Consider the following 23,001-nt stretch of genomic DNA (forward strand, 5'->3'; position numbering starts at 1 on the left):
TAGAGTGTGGTGCTTGTTGTCCCCCATGGCCCCGTGGAGCCGAGAGGCGGTCCTGAGTCTGTACCGGGCTCTGCTGCGCCAAGGCCGAGAGCTTCGCTACACCGATCGAGACTTCTACTTTGCTTCCATCCGCCGTGAATTCAGAAAAAACCAGAAGCTTGAGGACCTAGAGTCTCGGGAGAAGCAGCTGGAGAAGGGCCTGGTCTTCCTCCGTAGCAGACTAGGAGGCCTTATTTAGGAGCCTCTCTCTTCCCTTCCTACCCTGATTCCAAGAAGAGGACAAGGGTGCCTTCAGTAGAGACTCCTGGCTCCCCCCACCCCACCTCACAGATGCTTTAGGAAACCGCAGGTAGGTAGACCCTTGATCCTGGAGGTTTCCTTTTTTCTGATGTAAGATGCTAGGAAAGGGACGGCCTTTCCTTTGTCATCCAAGTATGTCCTTCACTCTCTAAAACTCACCAGATAAAATACAGATGCGTCAATAGAATATTAGAAAAGATAGTGGTTAAAGTCGTTAGAGTTCAGTTCCCAGCCAGCTGCTGCTCAGCTTATATTGTATTGCACTTTACTTCCTGAAACAGGAGTTTGTCATTACTGCATAACTGGTATAGCAATCATAATATTCAGTACCTGCTTTCAAATATTGGCACTGCTAACTAGTAGCTAAGTCTCTAAGCCTCCCCAGGCCTTCATTTCATTGCCTGTGAAATGGAAGTGATAGTACTTAATCTCTCTGGGTTCTCTTGAATCGACTGGACAGTGGACAGAGAGTGCTGAAATGATACTTGGCAGCTGGAGTGTTAGCCCTGTATTCTCTTAGTTACATTTTTATCACGAGTGTGGGCGCATGTGCCATAGCATGCTTGTGGAGGTCATAAGACTTATGGGAGTTGGTTCTCTCTGTCTATTTTGGGGGTCTTGGCAATTAAACTCTGGTCTTTAGGCTTGTTGGCAAGTGTGTTTATCTACTGAGCCATCTCCCTGGCCCTGGCTCTTTTTATTCTTGGAGACATTGCCGTCAGGAAGCTCCACTGCGGCATAATGGCCATGTTTAATTCAGGAACCTTTCAGAGGTCCCTTTATATGCCTAGACTCTGGGGCTAGAGAAGAAAGATGGCTCCATTAAACTTTAGACTAGGGTTATGAGCACTTGTTTTTGCAGAAGATCCAGGTTTGATTTCCAGCACCCAGAAAATGGCTCATAACTATCCATAACTTCAGTTCCAAGGGATCTGGTGACCTCTTCTGACTTCCGTGGACAGCAGGCATACACATGGGCCACAGATATTATATTGCAAACAAAATACATATACATAAATAAATCTTAAAAACAACAACAACCAGCCTAAGGAGGAGCTGAGTGGGAAGTAATTCTGGTATGAAGAGTGCTGTGCGGGCACTGCATAAAAAGTTATGGAGACAGGGATGAAGACAGCTCGCACTTAGTTTGGGTGGTAGGGGAGAATTATGGTTACAGGGAAGACATTTGAGGTCTGCCTCCCTTGAGAAGCAGAAACTTGCTGCGGTGGGGAGAAAACAAATGGCTGTCTGGAGGTGGGGACTGCACTCGGTAGCTGGGAAGCAGGTCTGCTGTGGTTAGAACGGTACAAGGAGTGACTGGAGTTGAAGTCGGGCCAGGGGTGGAAGGACATTGAGTGTCCTCTTAGGAGCGATAGCTGGCTGGGGACTGTCACAGCTCTCTAAGAAGGGAACGATGGGGACATTTGTGTTTCTGAGTATGCCAGGGTAGTGTGGAGGCTAAGTTGGTGAGAGACACTAGAGGAGGTGAATTTGGTCAGATGATGGAGGTACTGAGGTGCTCACGTGTAAATGACAGTGTAGACAACAGTAGGCTTGTGACCACTGAGAAAAGGGGACAGGCTGAGACATAAAGCTTGACCATGATCATACGTTCTGGTAATTCCAGCACTCAGAAAACTGAGGGAGAGGAGGGCTTTAGTTTGAAGCTAGCCTGGGCAACATAGGTGTTCCAAAAGGAGGAAAATACATACACATAAATCAAGTATGACTGTGGTCTAAGGCTTGCCAGTTGGGTAGAGGCTAATGCTTACTGAGACAGAAAGCAGAAACCTTAGGTGATGACTCTGAGTTCTCAGTCACACTTCCATCGGTCAGTAGACCCATCTTTTGCAGTACAGGACCGGGGTTGGGTGGTGTGCATGGAATCCTGCATGCTCGGGGAAGGGCAGTGGGTCTGAAGAAGTGGGGAGTTACTGAAATGCATTCTAATGTTTTGATTGTGAATTGTATTAAATTAAACCTTGCCATCAAGGGAAAATGAAAAGCTAGGTATGATGGTATAAACCTGTAATCCTAGTACTCAGGAAGCTGAGGCCAGAGGACCACAAAGGTAGCCTGGGGCAGGTAGTAAATTTTAGGTCAGCCTGGGATATACAGCAGCTTATGTCTGGAAAGGCCTAGGACAGGTAGTAAATTTCTTCAGCGTGGGCTAAAGAACTACCTGTGTCTTAGGAAGAAATCAACGAAACAAAACCCCTCTAGTGCCATAGGGGTAGTTCATTCATTACAGTAGATACTTAATATATCAAACATTACGTTCTTGCAGCAGTGAGTGTGCCAGAATGCTCCCATGAAGCTATAGTGGCTGGAGGTCTAGTGGTTAGAGACCAGCGGTGGGGTGGTGTTGCAGGCTGGTTGGGACTCATGGATTAGTTCTCCCACAGCATAAGCTCTAGATTCAAACCCTGGCTGCACACTTAACTGATGTGTAAGTTACTCTAGGCTAGTGACAGAACATGTACTTCAGTTTCCTTTTTTTTCTTTTGGTTTTCCGAGACAGGGTTTTTCTGTGTATCTTTGCGCCTTTCCTGGAATGTACTTTGTAGCCCAGGCTAGCCTTGAACTCACAGAGATCTACCTGGCTCTGCCTCCCGAGTGCTGGGATTAAATGCATGTGCCACCACCGTCTGGCCAGTTTCTTCATCTTTAAATTGGAGATAAGAGCTAGATATGATCATACGTGCCTGTAATCACAGCACTTAGGAGGAGGCAGGAGGATTATGAATTCGAGGCTACCTGTGGAGTTGGAGGCCAGCTTGGGTGACATGGTTCTAGGGAAGGACTCATGGTTGATCCCCTGTAAGAAATGACAAGTTACCACCTCTGTGGAGCACTTAGAATGAAGGCCCAAAGACTGGGGATGAGTTGCTCGTTTTTATATTAGGTTCAGTAATTGACAGTTGTGTAGATATAGACTGGACTAGTGTATAATCTAATAAGGATGGAGAGAGAGGGAAGTTCAGCAAGGCCTGCCTTCCTGTGCGGGTCCTTCTGGCCCCTGAGTTGTCATTTCTTCCTGTCAGGTATGGGGCACGACCTTTTCTGGAATAGGTTTTTTTGTTGTTGTCGTTTTGTTTTGTTTGTTTTTGTTTTTTGAGACAGGGTTTCTTTTCTTTTGAAGGCAAACAGCAGACTCGTTTATTCAATAATGGGGAAGGCCTTATATACCCTCCTCCCAGCACCTAAGCTGTGTCCCAAACTGGTGGCATTTCGTGGTCATCTCTCATTGGCTGGGCACGCTCAGAAACTGACAGTGCCTGCTGCTAGGACCTCAGGCAGACTCCAGGTTGGCTCATAAGGAAGTACATTATGTACATGCCTTGGCAACTGGTTTGAGCCAATTTCTTTGACCCTCTGGGCCTGTCCTACTACAACAGTGTACTAATATCCCACAACAGCACCATCTTGGAAGCATGGAGCAAGAATCCTCAACTGATGCTGAATCTATGGCTCTCAGGTCTTGGCTACCCTAGCTATTCAGAACCACCAAACAGACAAGACCATAGGATCTGAACAATTGAAGGCCATGTGAGACAGGGTTCCTTTTATTTATTTATTTATTTATTTATTTATTTATTTATTTGTTTGTTTGTTTGTTTATTTAAACAAACATTTACAATCATTATAAAAACAGGTTATAATTCTAAAGTCCAGAGTTATTTGAAACTGGAAAATATTTTCTCTGTAGAAAATAATAAAAATGATAACATTTCCCAATAAACCCTTTTAAGCCAAATGATAGCTGAATTATCCATATAAATATTGATTAGATTATGGGATACAGAAGAAACTTATCTTCATCTGTTCAGAGAACTATGTTTTACTTAAGTTGTGTAAGTGAGATTCCTATTCATCTTCCCCTTCACTGTTTGATTTATGGCAGACATTTTTTTTATAGGTTAATCTATATCTAAAAAGATTTTAGCCTCTCCTCCTGAAAGTACGGCCAGCATATTCTTTCATCAGCTTGATAGGGTACAAATTCTTATCCTAATAGTGAAATGTTTCACTAAAGCTTGCCCAGTGATTGGGCAAAACCAAATTTATTATAAGCCACAGTCATCCTAGGGTCCCCCCTGCTATATAGCTTCCCTGGTTCTGTGGGTTGTAGTCTGATTATTCTTTGCTTTATATCTAGAATCCACCTGTGAGTGAGTATATGTCATGTTGGTCCTTCAGGGTTTGGATTACCTCACTCAGGATGATTTTTTCTAGTTCCATCTATTTGCCTGCAAACCTCATGCTGTCATTGTTTTTCTCTGCTGAGTAGTACTCCATTGTGTATATGCACCACATTTTCTTAATCCATTCTTCAGTTGATGGGCATCTAGGTTGTTTCCAGGTTCTGGCTATTATGAATAGTGCTGCTCTGAACATAGTTGAGCATGTATCTTTGTGGTATGATTGAGCATTCCTTGAGTATATGCCCAAGAGTGGTATGGCTGGGTCTTGGGGTAGATCGATTCCCAGTTTTCTGAGAAACCGCCATACTGATTTCCACAGTGGTAAGACAGGGTTTCTTATTTTTGTGTCTAGGGGAAATAGTTTAAATAAAATTTGCTTCAAGTGTTCACAGAGTGCAATTCTTTCCAGCCTTCTGGCAGGTCAGTGTTTTCTTTCTATTTTAAAAAAAATTTTTTTAAAGCCATCTTAGGGGCTGGAGAGGAGGCTCAGCAGTTAAGAGCACTGGCTGTTCCTCCAAAGGGCCTGGGTTCAATTCCTAGCACCCGCATGGCAGTTCACAACTGTCTATAACTCCCCTTCCAGGGGATCTGATACCTTCATAAAGACATACATGCAGGCACACCCCAAATATACATTAAATTATTATTTTAATGTATTTTTAAATAAATAAATAAATCTTAAAACAAAACAAAACAAAAAAACCCCAGCCATCTTAGGTGGTTTAAGTGAACAGGTCGGTAGTATTATGCAACAGGTTTTCAGAACTTTTATCTGGCTAATCTGAAACTGTACCTGTTAAACACAGTGTTCCTCCTTGCTTGTCCTGAGGGACCAAGCCTGACTCTCCTTGCCAGGGGAGCTCGTCTCCTGGAGGTTGAAGGCAGCGGAATCGGTAGATAATGGAGGGACAGTAACCTGAATAAGGAAGGTTTAGAATAAGGACCTGTCTCCCTGTTGGAGCTTGTGGGTACTCTCTTCCAGGTCCTCAGGTGTGTGATGCTACTGGGTCCTTGGGGTGGGATGAGAGTATTGACGTAGATTACCAGGGAAGCCTTTAGCAAGCCTGCTCTGCGTACCAGTTCTGAGCTCAAGCACAGGAGAATTTCAGTGTGTTTTTGAGGCTGTTTGAACTTTATCTTGAAACATGCAGTGTAACTGGACAGTCTGTTGCAGCCCTTCTCTGGTGGATGGAAATCTTGACTTAATGATGCTGTCACTTGTAGGCTGGGTTTATAGCAGATGAAATACTTGGACTCGGTGTTGCAACCAGTGCTTTTCCTCACTACAACCCTGTGGTTTGGGCCCATGAAGCAATCATTATCCCCATTTCATAGCTGAGGGACTAAGGGACTCATTTGGGTCACCCAACAAATTAGCTCAGGCTCAAGGCCAGTGCTCAGATCTCAGAATTTCAAAAACCATGTACTCTAAAACCCATGTACTGTTATGCTGTGCCTACCTTGATCTTTCAGTCATCAGCAGGGCCAAGGCCTGACAGGTTCAGTGAGGCCTCTGCTGGCTTCGACTTAGAAGGAAGAGGTACCCTCTTTAAAGGATGGTTTAGAGGGCTCTGCATCCAGTGCTTCTCCCTGTTAGAAATCAGTCTCTCTCTCTTTCTTTGTTTTTTGAAATTGGGTTTCTCTGTATATCCCTGCTGTCCTGGAACTGGAACTTAGAGACATGCCTGCCTCTTCCTCCCCAGTGCTGGGATTAAAGGTGTGTACCTTGTAAATCTATTTGTAAAGGTTTTTCTTTTTCTTTTTTTTTTAAAGATTTATTTATTTATATATTTATTATGTATACAGTATTCTGCCTGCATGCCCTGCAGGCCAGAAGAGCGCACCAGATCTCATTATAAATGGTTGTGAGCCACCATGTGGTTGCTGGGAATTGAACTCAGAACCTTTGGAAGAACAGCCAGTGCTCTTAACCTCTGAGCTATCTCTCCAGCCCCTGTAAAGGTTTTTCTTAAAATAGAGTTTTGGTGGCTGGAGAGATGGCTCAGTGGTTAAAGGCACTGATTGTTCTTTCAGAGGACCTGGGTTCAATTCCCAGCACCCACAGGGCAGCTAACAACTGTCTGTAACTCCAAGATCTGACACCCTCACACAGACATGCTTACAGGCAAAGCACTGATGTACATAGAATAAAAAAATTATTAAAAAAACAACAACAGTGGTGCACACCTTTAATCCCAGCACTCGGGAGGCAGAGCCAGGCAGATCTCTGTGAGTTCGAAGCCAGCCTGGTCTACAGAGCGAGATCCAGCAGAGGCACCACAGCTACACAGAGAAACCCTTTCTCGAAAAACCAAAAAAAAATAAATAAATAGATAAACAAACAAATAAATAAAACAAACAGAGGTCATTGCTAGTTGTGTGGCAGTGTGAGTGACCTGCCTTTGCTGATGAGAATCCTCTGCCTCCGCTGGGTTTCCTGTCCCATCTCTGTCGCAGTGGTAGCTGGAAGGATGGTGAATAGCTCTCTGACTCCACATGTACTTACTGTGTTTAACACTTCTTTGCCTGATTCTCTGTGCATTTGAAGTAGGAATATATTTTAATTGAAAGTCAAAGGTAGAGAAAAGGGAAGTGCCGTAGTGTGAGTATAGTGGGAAAGAGTATTTTGGATTTGACAGTGAGTCTTTTTTTTTTTCCCTTTTGGTTTTTTTCGAGACAGGGTTTCTCTGTGTAGCTTTGGTGCCTGTCCTGGATCTCGCTCAGTAGACCAGGTTGGCCTTGAACTCACAGAGGTTCGCCTGGCTCTGTCTCCTGAGTGCTGGGATTAAAGGCATGTGCCACCACTGCCTGGTGAGTCTTGTTTTTTTAATGTGGCTCCTGTTGTGTGGGGTTATAAGCATGTGTCACCATGGCTGTCTGTTTCTTAATCCTAACATTCCCAAAGCAACGGCTAAAGAAGGAAGACCTTGTCTTCCTAGCAACACCACATTGTAAAGGAGTAGGGAGGCTATATGGTGGGATACTTTCCTGCAGCACAGAAATAGGATTGATAATGAACTGAACGTTTGCTCTAGTCTCAGGTCTGTAGACAGACTTTTATGTGGTATAGGTTAGCATTTCTTTTCCTGTGTGTCCAGGTGAGTCACGGGACACGGGGCCTCTCCTCTGGGCCCCAGAGTACGCAGTCCTAGATTTTGCGTGCGGTAACCTTGATTGTGGTGCGGAGGGACAGAAAGGAATGGTTCTTGTGGTCCCGATTGGTGATGGCTGTGTTGTCTTCATTCTCAGGTGAGCAATGGCAGGTGCTGGTGAGCGCAAAGGCAAGAAGGACGACAATGGCATCGGCACAGCCATTGATTTTGTGCTTTCCAATGCCCGGCTGGTGCTGGGTGTTGGTGGAGCAGCCATGTTGGGCATCGCCACCCTGGCAGTTAAGCGGGTAAGTGCTTGCAGCCTGGTCCCAGGATGGGAGGTGGTGAGTTGCCTCTACCTCTGACACTCTAATGCGAGTATAATTTACTCCTCTGGCAGTCTGCTTCTAGGCTTCTGCCATAAAGAGATCACTGAGATGTAAAGAAATGTATCCTAGCAAGTAAAACAGCAACTAACCCAACTACCCTTCCTTCCCCATGACCTGAATTAAAATGCTAGCCACATGTATACTTCTGTTTCCTTTTCTTACTCTTTTTTTTTTTTTTCAAAATGTTAAGATTTTATTTACAAAGCTTTTCCTTGTTGTACAGAAAGTAAAAATGTTCTTACAATCGAAGTGTAACTGGCAGCCAGGACGGTCAACTCACCAATCACAGCTGTCACGATACAGCAAGAGTCTTACACGAAAACCTAACAACGTTTACAATTTTGTTGGGGCGAAGTCCCCAGGCTTGGTGGTGGATAACAAGGGGCTAACGGAGGAAGGTGGAATGTCTCGGGAACTATTCTTTGGCTCTCTGGGTGGGGTGTCCTGGGGCTTGTACCATAGCTACCTTTTAAAAACAGCTACCAGATCCATGAGCAGTCCAACCAGTACTCAACAGTTCTGTTTCCTGCAGATTGTTTCGGGTCTTAATCATCTTCTCCTTCATCGTCTGTCTCTCTCTTCCTCTTTTCACCTTTCCCACTTTCTTCCTCCTCTTCATCCTCATCTTCTTCATCTTCATCAACTTCTCCATCATGTCCAAATTCTTCTTCCTCCCCACTGACTTCATCTTCATCCTCTTCTACATCATCCTCTTCACTGTCCTCATCTTCCTCTTCTCCTTCATCTTCCTCTTCTTTGTCCACACCATCCACCTCTGCATCTGAGTCAGGAGCTTCCTTTACACCATCCACCTCCATGTCTGAGTCAGGGGCTTCCTGGTCCTTTCATTCATAGCCATCCAGACAGGACAGCTGGGGCAGGAGCTTGAAAACACTCTCTGGGTAATCGTTCAGGTTAGTGACCTCACAGCCAAACAGATCCAGGCTTTTCAGACAATCCAGCTTTTTCAAAGGTTCCAAGGTACTGATGTCTTTCAGCTTATTTCCACTCAGGTTCAGATGTGTGATGCTTGGAAGTTCTTCTGCTAGTCTGTCCAGACCTCTAAAGATCCTATTATCGCTGAGCTCAAGCTTTTTCAATTTCAGTAGCTTGGGGAGATCGGACACTGAAAACAAGCCTACACTTATTAAAGTGAGGAACTCTAGGTTCACAAACTCATCTGTTAACCCCTCAATTTTTCCTTCATTTGCTTTGCAATTACTCAAGACAAGTTCTCGAACTGCTGCCGGGGTCCGGTTCCTCAGCTCCAGGTGGATCCTCTTCTTCATGTCCATGTTGCCCTCGTCCCTCCTCCTCAAACTTAACTTACCGCCCCGGGGGCAGAGGGGGATCTTACTCTTATTTTTAAAACATTTATCTCTATCTGCATACTTTGTGTTGAACTTCACCCTCCGGGTAGACTGGACACACCTAGAAGCTCAGAACAGTTCTTAGCATGTAGGATCTCTGAAGTACTGACAGCCCTTTGAGTCTGTGAGCTCCATATCACAGCTGCAGTTACCCAGACTGAAAATACTTTTTTAAAAATTGTATTTGCATGGCTGGGTGTGATGGCTTACACCTTTAATCCTGGCACTTGGGAGGCAGAGTCAGGATGGTCTCTTGAGTTCGAGGCCAGCCTGGGCTACAGAGTGAGTTCCAGGAAAGCCAGGGCTACACAGAGGAACCCTGACTAGAAAACAAACAAAAAAATTATATTTACACTGAATAGGTACAGAATTTTTTTGGATCATTCCTTAAGCAATCGGGATAATTATTTACATAGCGTTTACATTGTATTAGATAATATAAAATTTAAAATACATATAAAGCTGTGCACAGGTTATATTTAAGTACAATGACTTTTTAAAAAAAGTATTTTATTGGTGTGTAGTACTTGTGTGCAGATGCACAGTGGAGATCAGAGGACAACTTTGTGGAGTCAATTTTCACCTTGTACCTTTATATTTGTTTTGGGGATTGGACTCAGACTTGCATTAGTGGGGAGCAAATGAGTCTTCTCACTGTCCCGTTGTTTGTTTTGAGATAAGATCTTACTCTGTAGCCTGCCTAGCTGGGAATTCACTATGTAGCCTTGAACTTCAAATTTTCCTGCTTGGCCTCCTGACTGAGACTTTAGGCATGGACCATTATACTCAGCTACAGTGCCATTTCCTGTAGGGACCTGAGACATCTAAGGATTGTGATATGCTTGGAGTGTCCTGGGACTAACCCTCTGGTGATACTGAGGAACAGTTGGTAACTACTTGTGGAATAAATCAATGTTCACCATGGAGTGTTAGGTAAGCACTCTGCTACTGAACAACATCCCAACTCTTTCAACAGGGAATATTCTTAGTTTCAAGAGGTCCCATTTATTAATTGTTGTGCTCAGTGTCTGTGCTGCTAGTGTTATATTTAGGAAATGGTCTCTGGTGCCAATATGTTAAAGAGTACTTCCTACTTTCTCTTCTATTAAGTTCAGTGTAACTGGATTTATGTTCAGGTCTTTGATCCACTTGGACTTGAGTTTTGTGCATGGTGACAGATATGGATCTATTTGTAATCTTTTACATATCGACATCCAGTTATGCCAGCACCATTTGTTGAAGATGCTTTCTTATTTTCCATTGTATAGTTTTGGCTTCTTTGTCAAAAATCAGGTGTTCATATGTGTGTGGATTAATGTCAGGGTCTTTAATTCGATTCCATTGGTCTGTATGTCGGTTTTTATGCCAGTACCAAGCTGTTTTTATTACTATAGCTCTATAGTAGAGTTTGAGGTCAGGGATGGTGATGCCTCCAGAAGTTGCTTTATTATATAGGATTCTTTTAGCTATCCTGGGTCTTGTTTTTCTATATGAAGTTGAGTATTTTTCTTTCCAAGTCTGTGAAGAATTGTTCAACAGGGAATATTCTTAAGGAATAATGTTGTATAGCTAGAAAATATTGAAGCATCTTTAGTGATTGGAAGAAATGACCAAAAAGGGGAAATGTGATTTCAGAAGTCTAGGTAAAGGTGCTTGCTCCAAGCCAGACAACCAGAGTTTGATCCCGGGGACCCACATGGTGGAAGGAAAGAAGTGACTCCCCAAAGTCGTCCATTCACACACACGTTGGGGTATGTGCACATGTACACACATATACCCATGTACAAAATAAAAAAAATCTGATCTAGAAAAAGATGTCTGATCTAGATGGCATAAATATCTCCAGAAAGAAATATAACACATATTTGCAGTTTCCTGTGGGTTGTGGCATTGTGGGTAAATTATTTCTTGTAGCATTTAATATTTCTTGAGCTTTTCTGCATGGAGCACTATACTTTACAGTCTAGACTAAAACAAAATTATTAAAAAAAAGGTGGCTGAGGAGAGAGTGGGATGTCTGTTCTTGGATCCTAACATTTGTGGTGTTTACCAGCCAGGATCAAATTAAAAATGGGTGATTCTTTTTTGTTTGTTTGTTTATTTGTTGTGTTTTGTTTTTGAGACTGTTTTTCTGTGTAACACTGGCTATCCTGGAACTTGCTCTGTAGACCAGGCTGGCCTCGAACTCACAGAGATCTACCTGACTCCAGTGCTGGGATTAAAATTGTGTGCCACCACTGCTCAGCAAAAATAGGTGATGTATCAAAAGGCAAGAAGAGTTTTCTTTAGAAGTGTGCCCAGTGCCACGCTGTAGAAAAGGGAGACAAGCATAAGAATGGACCAAATCTTCATGGTCTGCTTGGGCGGAAGACAGGTCAGCCACGGGCTTCTCTGGCACAGATGCCAACAAGAGCAAAGGCATCATTTGGGGAGAGGACACCATGATGGAGTATTTGGAGAATCCCCAAAAGTACATAACTGGAACAAAAGTGACCTTTGCTGGAATTAAGAAGAAGGGAGGAAGGGCAGACTGATAGTTTATTCTTAAAAAGGTGATTAATGAGTAACACTACTGCCTTATTGATTATAAAATACGTTTTTTTTTTATGTATACCATAATTTTATTTATTTTGGTAGAGTAGGCTGGCCTTGAACTCACAGAGATCTGCTTGCCTCTGCCTCTCAAGGGCTGGAATTAAAGGCATGCGCCACTACCACCTGGCATGTTTATCATAATTTAATTCATATACCAGAATTCAGATCACGAATGGCTATGATTTTGTTGGACAATCCTGATTTAAGTAAAATTGACTTGTAGTAAAGTGGAAAAAATAATTGTCTGGAGATGTAATTCAATGGTAGAGTGTTTACCCAGCAAGCACAAGGATCTGGGTTCCATGCCCAGTACCACTATCAACAAAAGCAATAAAAAACTTCTAGAACTTAGTAGGGCAAAGAGTCCGGGGGAGGAGGAGGGCTGGTGTATGTCCTGGGTCCTCTCTGGTATTACAGATGTATGATCGGGCAATCAGTGCCCCTACCAGCCCCACCCGCCTGAGCCATTCAGGGAAGAGGAGCTGGGAAGAGCCAAACTGGATGGGCTCCCCTCGACTGCTGAACAAGGACATGAAGACAGGCCTGAGTCGGTCTCTGCAGACTCTTCCCACAGACTCCGCTGCCTTTGACACAGGTGAGAGACTCCTTCAACTCTCTGGGCCTGCTCTGCACTTAGACACGGGGAGACATTTCTCAGCGCGGAATGTCAGGCAACTTGCCCTTCGTGCCCAGTCCTTTTCCTTCCTGGGACCAGGACTTCTGTGGACTGAGCAAGCTTGGGCAGAGCTCACATGCCTCTCTCTCTTGCCTTGGCAGATACATTCTGCCCACCCCGGCCCAAACCATTGGCCAGGAGGGGCCAGGTAGACTTGAAGAAGTCACGACTCCGCATGTCCCTGCAGGAGAAACTTCTTTCTTACTACCGGAACCGGGCAGCCATCCCTGCTGGAGAGCAGGCTCGGGCCAAGCAAGCTGCGGTGGACATATGTGCAGAGCTCCGGAGCTTCCTGCGGGCCAAGCTGCCTGACATGCCACTTCGGGACATGTACTTGAGTGGCAGCCTCTATGACGATCTGCAGGTAACAGAGTTCTTAGGAAGGGTGGGACTGGGCACAGACAGATAGATACTTCTCAGTATTGTGGTTGCTCAAGAAAGTCGTTGTGTCTGGGCCTCAGCTGGAAAGCCTCTTGTTGTAAATTCTGCCCGACAGCAGTATTTTTTCTCTGCTCCATCCTGTCTCACTTTTTAAGTCATACTTCTACTTTTTAAGAAGCTATGGGGGCTGAGGATGGGGCTCAGTTGGTATAGCTGAGTTGTGTTATGCCCTGGGTTCAGTCCGCAGCATTGCAGAAAACAGGCATAGTGACCCAGGCCTGTCATCTCAGCACTCAGGAGGCCGAGGGGTCAGAAGGTTAGGGTCATCCTTAGCCATGTAGTTTGAGACCAGCCTGGGTTATATGACATCCTGCCTCAAAAATAAACAAAATCCCCCAAACCCCGAACCAGGGTGGCCGTACACAACCTGTCCTTTATTGTCTTCTTGTCCTGTTTCCTGTGTGCTAATTGGATCACTGGTCTCCGTTACTGTGGCAAGTGCAGGGTGTGAAGATCTGTGCTGTAAGTAGCAAAGCCCTTAAAAACCTTTGGAATTCTGGGGCCAGTGAGATGACTCAGCAGGTAAAGGTGCTTGCCACCAAATCTGATGACCCGAGTTCAGTCCCTGAGTCCCACATGGTGGAAGGAGAGAACTGACTTCTAAGTTACCTCTGACCTCCACATGCTCTGAGACATGCACACACTCAACTATAATAAAAAATTAAAAACCAAACCGACCCTTTTTAATTTGCTCTGGCAGGTGGTGACGGCTGATCACATCCAACTCATTGTCCCCCTTGTGCTGGAGCAGAACCTGTGGTCGTGCATACCTGGCGAGGACACCATCATGAACACACCTGGATTCTTCCTGGTCCGTCGGGAGAACCCAGAGTACTTTCCTCGTGGTAGCAGTTACTGGGACCGCTGTGTTGTAGGTGGCTACCTCTCCCCAAAGACAGTGGCAGACACATTTGAGAAGGTAGTGGCAGGCTCTATCAACTGGCCAGCCATAGGGTCCCTCTTGGACTACGTGATCCGACCAGCACCCCCCCCAGAGGCCCTGACGCTAGAAGTGCAGTACGAGAAGGACAAACATCTTGTCATTGACTTCCTGCCATCAGTGACCCTCGGTGACACTGTCCTGGTGGCCAGGCCGCACCGGCTAGCTCAGCATGACAACCTCTGGCGGCTGAGCTTGCGCCCTGCTGAGACGGCACGCTTACGGGCTTTGGACCAGGCTGACTCAGGCTGTCGGTCTCTGTGCCTCAAGATCCTCAAGGCCATATGCAAGTCCACTCCAGCTCTGGGCCACCTCACTGCCAGCCAGCTAACCAATGTCATCCTCCACTTGGCCCAGGAGGAGGCTGACTGGTCTCCAGACATGCTAGCCGACCGTTTTCTGCAGGCTCTGAGGGGACTCATTAGCTACTTGGAGGCTGGAGTCTTGCCCAGTGCCCTGAACCCCAAGGTGAACCTATTTGCAGAGCTCACCCCTCAAGAAATAGACGAATTGGGATATACTCTCTACTGCTCGTTGTCTGAGCCGGAGGTGCTGCTGCAGACGTAGGGCAGGTGAAGGCCGGAGTGGGCATCGGGTGATCAGACCCAGAGTCTCCGTTAGAAACACTTGGCTACATGGTTGGTGCCTCACAGGGTCCCTAGGTGCCTCCTGTTTTGCTGGTTGTTGTCCTGGTCACTTCATGCTGATTAGAATGACATCCCTTTGGTTTCCCCACCCTTCCCTATTTTTGTTACCAAACACTGTGCTCCCTACTGCCGCCTTGCTCTAGGCTGATCTTTCTGGAACGAACAGAGAAGGTGGAGTGCTGGCCTCAGCTGTTGGGTGTTTCATTTTTTTTGCCCCAGATTTCTTGCGTTTCTGTCTTCTCTGCATTCTTCTGCCCTTTGGCCTCTTACTTGTTCTTCCCTGTCTTTCCCTTTCTTGGTCACACCTGTTTGCTCTGCCCCCGGAGCACGTCTGCCTAAGGAAGATGTCGCCTGAGGTCTGTACACAAGAGCTGATTGCATGTTTTCAAGCTGAGCTCTGCCGAGGAATGAGACAGTGTTTAGATTTCTGGGGGGAGGCTGGCAGTCTCTGCCCTGGCAAATCAGCTTTGACTCTGCTTCCTGGAAAGCAAGCTCTTCCCTTTTCCCTCCCTCTCCCAAGCAACTCCTGTTTATTTGTGCTAAGACTTTTTCACCTGGGGATGGTGCTCTGAGCCCACAGCAGGAGCCGGATACAGTTGTTTTACTGGAGTTTGTGCTGTTTTATGGGAGCACTGGGGAGGGGCTCTGTGTTCCCACTGTCTGTTTCTGTCTGTGGTCACTAAAGTCACACAGACAGGGAAGGCTGGGGGGCTTCACAGGCACCACCTCCAAGGATGCTGGTTTCCTTTATTGCCAACAGAAGAAGGCCTTGCTTTAGCAGTAGAGGCCAAGGGATGGCAACAGGAAGCAGAGTATCAGCTGAAACCCAGTGACCATGTTTTCTTCTTGACAGGCTCTACCTTTCTTAAATGTTGCCTTAGAGCAAGAACATACCCAGGGCCAATGCCTCTCACCTGACCCCTGTCCTCAGCGATCTGAGAGAGTGTTTGCTGAGCACCGTAGGTACCTCCACAGGCCAGAGGGCACACGGACACGCCAGCCCTCGTCCCTCGTCCCTCGCCTGTCTCCTGGGGAGACTGGTGCTACCTAGGAGGATAGCACATAGATGAGACGTACAGGAAAGAGTGGGGCTTCCCACATTGCTGCTAAGATCCACGTTTATGGCCATGTAATCGTATCCTACGGGTTGGGGGAAGGGAGGTGTTAATATATCATGTCAGTGTGTCTTTTTCTTCTGTTCCTGACAAGAGGCTGACAGTATCTGGTTCTATTCGCCCGTCTAGCATTTGTTCTCCATCAAGTCTTTCTGTTTCACCTGTTACTACCTCTCCAGCAGTGTGATTCTGCAGCTGTGTTGGCCCTTCCTAACGAGGGGGAACTGAGTGGCTATAAATAGCACTGACCCTGCGGCAACCCACTTGAAATTAGGGTAGAGATAGGTACCTGCCCCCCCATCCATAGGTTAGGAGGTTGAGCCAGGCTCTGTTTAGTTTTTGCCTCTTCTCCCATGTAGGATAGTATGAGAAACTTGAAAAAGAGAAAGCCAAGAACTTTAAGAACCTTAAATGAAACGTGCCCCTGGCTGTTAATAATGAAATGGGATTTGAAGACATGTGTTGCCTAGGTTGGACTAAGTAGGTATAGAAGGGCTGACATTGAGGGGTCCAAGGTTCTAGCTGGTGCCTGTTTGGGGGGGGGTGTTGATAGACTGCTGCAAAACCAGCGTTTGTTTAGATAGAGTTGGATTTGCTGCTGTAAGTATTCTAAGACTTTCCCAAGCTGTCTTCTCTGAACTGACTCCATTTAAGATGCCGGAAAGAGTGCAAACAAACCCCCAGATTTGAAGATGCTTGAGATTTTAAATATCCCAAATCATTACAGCCATACGTCATTGTGAATCTAGGCAAACAGTGAATTATCTCTAGGAGCAGCTTTGACTTTGGACTGTGCTTTGACTTGGCCATCTTATAAGCAAGAGACTCTTAGAAGGCCTCAGAACAAGGAGAGGGGAACAGCTCTGCCCTGGGGGTTGTTCTTAGCTGGGTGGGCCTTCCTCTTTGCTGTCACTTTCTTTGTCATATGTATGGGAGGCGGCAGATGCTCTGGGACGCTTGGATGGAGAAGGAAATCTTCTGCGCCCCCCTCCCCCCCACTGTTGGAAGACCCAGTGGCTGTGCCTCCACCCTGCCTTTCTCTCCAGTGCCTCCCAGACTCCATCCTTGATGCCTGAAGCTGCACTCAGTACCTAGGTAACCAAGCAAATCCCAAGTTTCTTCTGGTTCTTCTCTGTTGCCCTTTCTCTCAAACACGGAATTCAGGATAGCAGTATTTTTCTTCACATTAACAGTTGAGACTTTTTAAAAAATAAAACGGAAAAGCTGTTGAAGACTCCTCATCTCCTTGGGCAAGGCCCTGGCTGATTTTACTCTACCGTAACCCTCCCTTAAAGGAGCTCAGATGGTTAAGGTGAATCAGCTTCAGGAACAAGGCCCTGAGGGACCCTGAGAGCAGGGGTGCTCCATGTGTTCAGAGCCTTCTGCCAAGGTACACTTCCTTGGGATTACGACTTGGTAAGACTGAGAGCATCTGCTACAAGTCTAGCATTTTTTTTTTTTTTTTTTCCTTAAAAGCTCAAGGCTAAGGTAAATGAATAGGCACTTGGGACTAGAGTTTACCCTTGTACTAGGTTGGGAGGTTGTAAGCCTCTTAGACTTATAAATGGCCAAAATACCAGGATGTAGGTTCAGTATTTAACTGCAGACTGGGGGTGAGATGGGTGTTAACTTTTATTTTGATCACCTTCTAGTCTTTAAACTCTTGGTCTGAGGCCAGGTCCACACCTTGCCTTGGTGCCTGCCCTGCCAAGGTTTCAGTGTGGTAAGCTGGTAGAATGGAACCAGTCATGAATCGTTGTGTCCTGTCTGGGTTGGGTCCATATAGGAGCAGCTTAGCTTTGAGGCCCAGACCTTTATTCCTTTTTCTCCTTGAAGGAGGAAATTCACCTGGGGAAAACAGCATCTTCTGCAGCATGGGAAGAAGAAAATAAAAATCTCCTTTCCAACAGCTCTGATGTGTGTATGTGGTATGAAGTATTTCCTTACATGGTTGCTAAGCTAGCTCTGTTTTCAGCTTAAAGCATTTAACTTGGATCTCTGTAGTAGGATGGGGAAAAAGAAGCCACCAGACATTGTCCTCTGTAGTGTCAATCAGGGTCAGTGTTTCTTAACCTTCTGCATGGCCTTGTGTCAGGAGCCTTCCTAGAGCAAAGGGAAGACAGTTAAGCTTTTGGTGCCTTTGCATGAAGGGACTAAACAACTTCTGTGTGTCTGCACATGCACTTGAGATTTCTTTGGGGATAAGAAACAACCCCATTATGCAGGCCTTGTGCATTCCGGTTGTTGTATTTTTTGTTTTGTTTTGTTTATTGAGACAGGGTTTTATTTTGTAGCTCTGGCTATCCTGAAACTCACTCTGTAGACCAGGCTGGCCTCGAACTCAGAGATCTGCCTGCCTCTGCCTCCTGAGTGCTGAGATTAAAGATGGGCACCACCACTGCCTGGCTTTTTAATTTTTTTTTTTTTAATTTTTCTAAATTTTTAAATATTTTATCTTAAAATATTTTTATTTTAAAATATTTTCTAATATTTTTAAATATTTTATTCTATGTCTATGAGTGCCTTGCCTGCATGTATGCATGTGTCCCACATGTGCTTGCCTGGTGCCCACAGAGGTCAAAAAAGGGCATCATATACCCTGAAACTGGAGTTAGGGATGGTTGTGAGTCACCCAGAGCCATCAAATGATGCTAGGTCTGGACCTGGGTCCTCTGGAAGAGCAGCAAGTGCTCTTAGCCCCTGAGCCATCTCTCCAGCTACAAATTCTGGTTGTTTATACTTGGCTTAAAAGTCAATAAAAGTAAAACATCCTTGGAAGAAGCAGGATGAATCATGGAGATAGGGACTTGGAAATTAGGTCAGGGTCAGAAGTTCTGAGTTTCAATAACAATAGCAATCATTACCGCCCCCACTCCACCCTCCCAGTCTCAAGTAGTTCAGGTTGACCTCAGCCATGTAGTGAAGGATGACCTTGAACTATGGTACTCTTGAGGCCTGAGTGCCAGGATTGTGTGTGCTAGAGTACATGGCTTGCCAGTCATTAGTGAGCTGATAAGTGGCAGGTATTGTGCCAGTTGTTTTACATATTTCTTGGGACTAGGAGGAACAGCTTCCTTTTGCAGATAAGGAAACAGGCTCAGAGTGGATGTCACTTAGCCAAATGCCCCAGCCAATAAACGACTGAGCCAGCCCTCTTAGAAGTGGTATTTGTGTGAGTCACTTCAACAGAAGTGGAAACTCAAGATTTCTGCCTTTAAGGGGCTGGAGTGTAGAAGAGGGACTCTCAGCACTCCCGAAACAGCACCCTTTATGGAGGGTTGGCTCTGATCAGGACTTGGAGCTACATACATCACTTACCACGTACCAAGCGACTGCTCGCACATCTGGATGACTTCTTGGGAAGTTATGCCTGAAGTTAGACTTAGGAGTTAATCAAAACTACCCTGGGGCTATGATGGCAGGATGGGCATGTTTAGGCCCGAGGTTAGGCATATATTCCCAGTACACAGTTCAGAGATGCGAGCTACAGGAACTAGAATATCTCCCAATGCGGCTCCAACATGAGCGCCCTGCTCTGTCCCTCCCCCAAAGGGCGGTCCTTGGACAGATCAGGAGTCTGAGAGGTCGGACCAGGTAACTTCGGAGGGCCTCTACAGGCGGCCGAAAACCTGCCCGCCCATTCGGTCTCGGGAACACCAAATATGGGGAAGGAGGGCTTCTAGCGCAAGGGTCACGCTTGGAGAATTTTTTGCTGCGTGCTAGACCAAAGCTGCCCAGGAACGATGCATGAGAGAGCCACTGGAGCAGGGTCACCCCTAACAAGAGCCGGAAAGTATGACAGTTTGGCGGCGGGAATCTCTGGTGGCTCCGCCCTTCCCGCACAGACCTAGTGCCCGTACAGCGGCATGTTGGGAGCCAATAGGAACTTGAGATTTACATGACTCGCCACGCTGGGGCCAATCAGCTCGACGCGCGCTCGATCGGCGTCTCGCGTGATAACCGGCAGGCCGCCTCGGCTTTGACCGTAATAGCTTTGGCTAAGTACTCCCCGCCTGGTGAGCCAACACCGGAAGTTCTGTATCGAGAGATCCCTCCGCGGCGACACGTGACTTCGGCTAGCCGTAAACCTGTAAAGTTGTGCACTTTTCTCTTTTCATGGGGCCTTCAGGATAGTCTGTTAGCTCCACAGCTACTCCCCAGCACAGTGGAGGAGGGCTGGGGAGGGCCAAGACGTCAACGGGACGCGGTTGGGTGGGTCTGCGGCAGGGTCATGTGATCACGGCGGGAGGATGCGCGGTGTGCTGCGTCCCGTGCAGTATATAAGAGGGTGTGCAGGGCGTGTCGCGGCCATTTCTCCTTTCTCTCCGACTCATGAGGTTCTCTACGTTGCTGCGCCTTTCCTCTCCCCCTCCCGCAGGGATTGCGGCCACCATGGCGTATTAGAGGCAGCAGTGCCTGCGGCAGCGTTGGCCTTTGCAGCGGCGGCAGCAGCACCAGGCTCTGCAGCGGCAGCCCCCACCGGCTTAAGCCATGGCGTGAGTACTGGGCCGGCTTTGCAGGGCGTGGGCTTTGCTGGGGCTGGGCGCGGCCTGTGGCCGGGGCGCCCTGACCACCGTACGCGGCTTTACGAGCGACTGGACGCGTCGGTCTTGTTTGCGTGGCCCCGAGACGCCGGCGCTGGCTGGCGGCGGGGGTGGGGATGGGGTGGGGTGGGGAAGCACTGCTTTTTTCAACGCTACAACTTCCAACGCTGCTGCTTCCCTTTCGTCGTCTCGTAGCTCAACGACCCCGAGGTCGCCGGGGTCCCAGTGACATCCTGCGAACGTGGCGCTGCCAAGATGGCGGCGGGGCAGGGGTGTGAGTCACAGGGGCGGGGCGGGGCGCGGCGTCGATGGCCGTATTAGGAGGCGAGGACAACTGCTTCCTCTGGGTGGCCGGTGGAGCAAGGCTGAGCCTCCATCTTGTGCAACCTGAGCCGGCGGCTGGGGGAGCTTACACAATGGCCTTGGGCCCTCGTGCTCCCTATTCAGAGGCTTCTGGGATTTGGCCATTATGCATTTTAGATAGAAAGATGATGGGACTTGCTCTTGGATTCTTATGCAGGCTCTTCACGAAATCCAGCAGCAGCGTTGCTGTAACGGACAAAGATACCTTCGATTTAAGCACATTCCTCGATTCCAGCAAAGCCCTACAACATGACCGAGATGAGCTTCCTGAACAGCGAAGTGTTGGCGGGGGACTTGATGTCCCCCTTCGACCAGTCGGGTTTGGGGGCTGAAGAAAGCCTAGGTCTCTTAGATGACTACCTGGAGGTGGCCAAGCACTTCAAACCTCATGGGTTCTCCAGCGACAAGGCTAAGGCGGGCTCCTCCGAATGGCTGGCTGTGGATGGGTTGGTCAGTGCCTCAGACACCGGCAAGGGTGAGTGAGACACCTGCTCCCGAGTGTTCTTTTTATTGGGCCTGGTGTTCTGATGATTTTTTTCTGCCTTAAGTATGTGGCCTGAGCCATTCACTCTTTTTTTTTTTTTTTTTTTGCAGAGGATGCTTTCTCCGGGACAGATTGGATGTTGGAGAAAATGGATCTTAAAGAGTTTGACTTTGATGCTCTGTTTCGTATGGATGACCTGGAAACCATGCCAGATGAGCTTTTGGCCACGTTGGATGACACATGTGATATTTTTGCCCCTCTAGTCCAAGAGACTAATAAGGAGCCCATGACAGCGAACCCAATTGGCCATCTCCCAGAAAGTGCAACAAAAACCGACCAGGTTGCCCCCTTTGCATTCTTGCCTCCTTTCCCCTGTTCCCCAGGGGTTCTGTCTTCCACTCCAGATCATTCCTTCAGTCTAGAGCTAGGCAGTGAAGTTGATATCTCTGAAGGAGATCGGAAGCCTGACTCAGCTTCTTACATTACTCTAATCCCTCAGTGTGTAAAGGATGAAGACACCCCCTCAGATAATGACAGTGGCATCTGTATGAGCCCTGAGTCCTACCTGGGTTCTCCCCAGCACAGCCCCTCCATCTCCAGGGGATCACCAAGCAGTCTGCCTTCTCCAGGTGTTCCCCGTGGGTCTCCTCGACCCAAACCTTATGACCCCCCTGGAGTTACTTTGACAGCTAAGGTAAAAATTGAAAAGTTGGATAAGAAGCTGAAAAAAATGGAGCAAAACAAGACAGCAGCCACTAGATACCGTCAGAAGAAGCGGGCTGAGCAGGAAGCCCTCACTGGCGAGTGTAAGGAGCTAGAAAAGAAGAACGAAGCCCTGAAAGAGAAGGCAGATTCTCTTGCCAAAGAGATTCAGTATCTAAAAGATTTGATAGAAGAGGTCCGTAAGGCAAGGGGGAAGAAGAGTTCCCTAGTAGGGTAGTCGGGGGGCTTTGTGCTTGTACATAGTCTTGTGATGAAGCTGTGTTTGCTGTAATAAATTATTTTGTAGTAAAGTACCAGTGCAGGTTTGCTGTGTTAATTCTTTCTACTTTCTGAGTGGCAGGTGCAGTTGACTGGGTACTTCAGCACAGATCTGAGCTATTTAGGTAATGAGACAGGTATATAGATTAGCTGGAGGATCTGGGTTACTGAGAGGAACCGCCTGAACACCATCTGTTCGTAATTGGCTTTGTGCCAGACATCTGCCATGTAGGCACCTAGATAAGGTTGTATGGTACTTGGGGCACACAAGCTGATTAGATTTCTTTAAGCTCATACAATTCAGAGACCTTAGGAAACCTGTTGGCAGAGGGATCACTGAGGAATGGGATAGGCATTGCTCACCAAGATGCTGGGCTGTAAAGTGGATAAGGCCTGCAGGGTTAAGAGTGGTTTCTGTGACCAGCCTTCCCAGTGCCAGCTGTTGGGTCTGATCTGAGAGCTGGAATTCCAAAGACCATGGGCCTTCCAGCCTCATACTAAATAGGGATCCACCCATACATAGTCTTTGGCCAAGAGTGGAGGAAGTTCTAGAAACACCTTGACTTGTTTCCACTTTGGGCTGTGACCCTGGGAGTCCTTCCCCATATTTTCTGTCCCACTGCCATTATGTTAATGCTTCTTTAAAAGCCCAGCCTGATCACCACCCCATCTGAACTGGTAAATTCTACACAAGTGCTCTTTAAACAGATGTTACAAATGTCGTTATTTGACTTGCACTTGATACTTTGAGTTTTGACTAGATAGAACTCAACTAGGTGGACCAGGCTGGTTTCAAACTCGAGATCCTTAGTGCTAATATAAGATATGGGACACTGCGGAGCAAATTGAGGATTTAAGT

The 23,001-nt window shown here is 46.8% G+C and overlaps 2 protein-coding genes and 1 pseudogene across 3 annotated transcripts; 2 read left to right on the forward strand and 1 right to left on the reverse strand.

Moving 5' to 3' along the window:
- Window positions 1–261: 261 nt before the first annotated feature.
- Window positions 262–17,679, forward strand: Mief1 (mitochondrial elongation factor 1). Of its 2 annotated transcripts, XM_028871180.2 has the most exons (5): window positions 262–349; window positions 7,755–7,905; window positions 12,369–12,546; window positions 12,729–12,991; window positions 13,769–17,679. In XM_028871180.2, exons 2-5 carry the CDS (start codon window positions 7,762–7,764, stop codon window positions 14,573–14,575), a joined length of 1,392 nt encoding a protein of 463 aa, XP_028727013.1. In that variant the 5' UTR covers window positions 262–349; window positions 7,755–7,761; the 3' UTR covers window positions 14,576–17,679. The 2 variants fall into 2 exon arrangements, with proteins under 2 accessions (XP_028727013.1, XP_028727015.1); XM_028871182.1 differs by lacking the exons at window positions 262–349; window positions 7,755–7,905 and having other exon boundaries at window positions 12,455–12,546; window positions 12,815–12,991.
- On the reverse strand, window positions 8,514–9,586 carry LOC114694284 (annotated as a pseudogene).
- Window positions 17,680–19,771: 2,092 nt separating the features above from the next.
- Atf4 (activating transcription factor 4) lies at window positions 19,772–22,180 on the forward strand. Its single transcript, XM_028871183.1, has 3 exons — window positions 19,772–20,266; window positions 20,835–21,152; window positions 21,272–22,180. Exons 2-3 carry the CDS (start codon window positions 20,927–20,929, stop codon window positions 22,099–22,101), a joined length of 1,056 nt encoding a protein of 351 aa, XP_028727016.1. The 5' UTR covers window positions 19,772–20,266; window positions 20,835–20,926; the 3' UTR covers window positions 22,102–22,180.
- Window positions 22,181–23,001: the final 821 nt, after the last annotated feature.

The sequence above is a fragment of the Peromyscus leucopus genome, chromosome 20 (genome assembly GCF_004664715.2).
Source record: "Peromyscus leucopus breed LL Stock chromosome 20, UCI_PerLeu_2.1, whole genome shotgun sequence".
NCBI classification, from domain to species: Eukaryota; Metazoa; Chordata; class Mammalia; order Rodentia; family Cricetidae; genus Peromyscus; species Peromyscus leucopus.

Excerpts from the sequence above, each read along its gene's own strand:
- Atf4 (XM_028871183.1), top strand. The coding sequence starts at position 20,927 with ATGACCGAGATGAGCTTCCTGAACAGCGAAGTGTTGGCGGGGGACTTG. Across the intron at positions 21,153-21,271 it reads TGCCTCAGACACCGGCAAGG|AGGATGCTTTCTCCGGGACA; the intron begins GTGAGTGAGACA and ends TTTTTTTTGCAG.
- Mief1 (XM_028871180.2), top strand. The coding sequence starts at position 7,762 with ATGGCAGGTGCTGGTGAGCGCAAAGGCAAGAAGGACGACAATGGCATC. Across the intron at positions 7,906-12,368 it reads CCACCCTGGCAGTTAAGCGG|ATGTATGATCGGGCAATCAG; the intron begins GTAAGTGCTTGC and ends CTGGTATTACAG. Across the intron at positions 12,992-13,768 it reads GCCTCTATGACGATCTGCAG|GTGGTGACGGCTGATCACAT; the intron begins GTAACAGAGTTC and ends TTGCTCTGGCAG.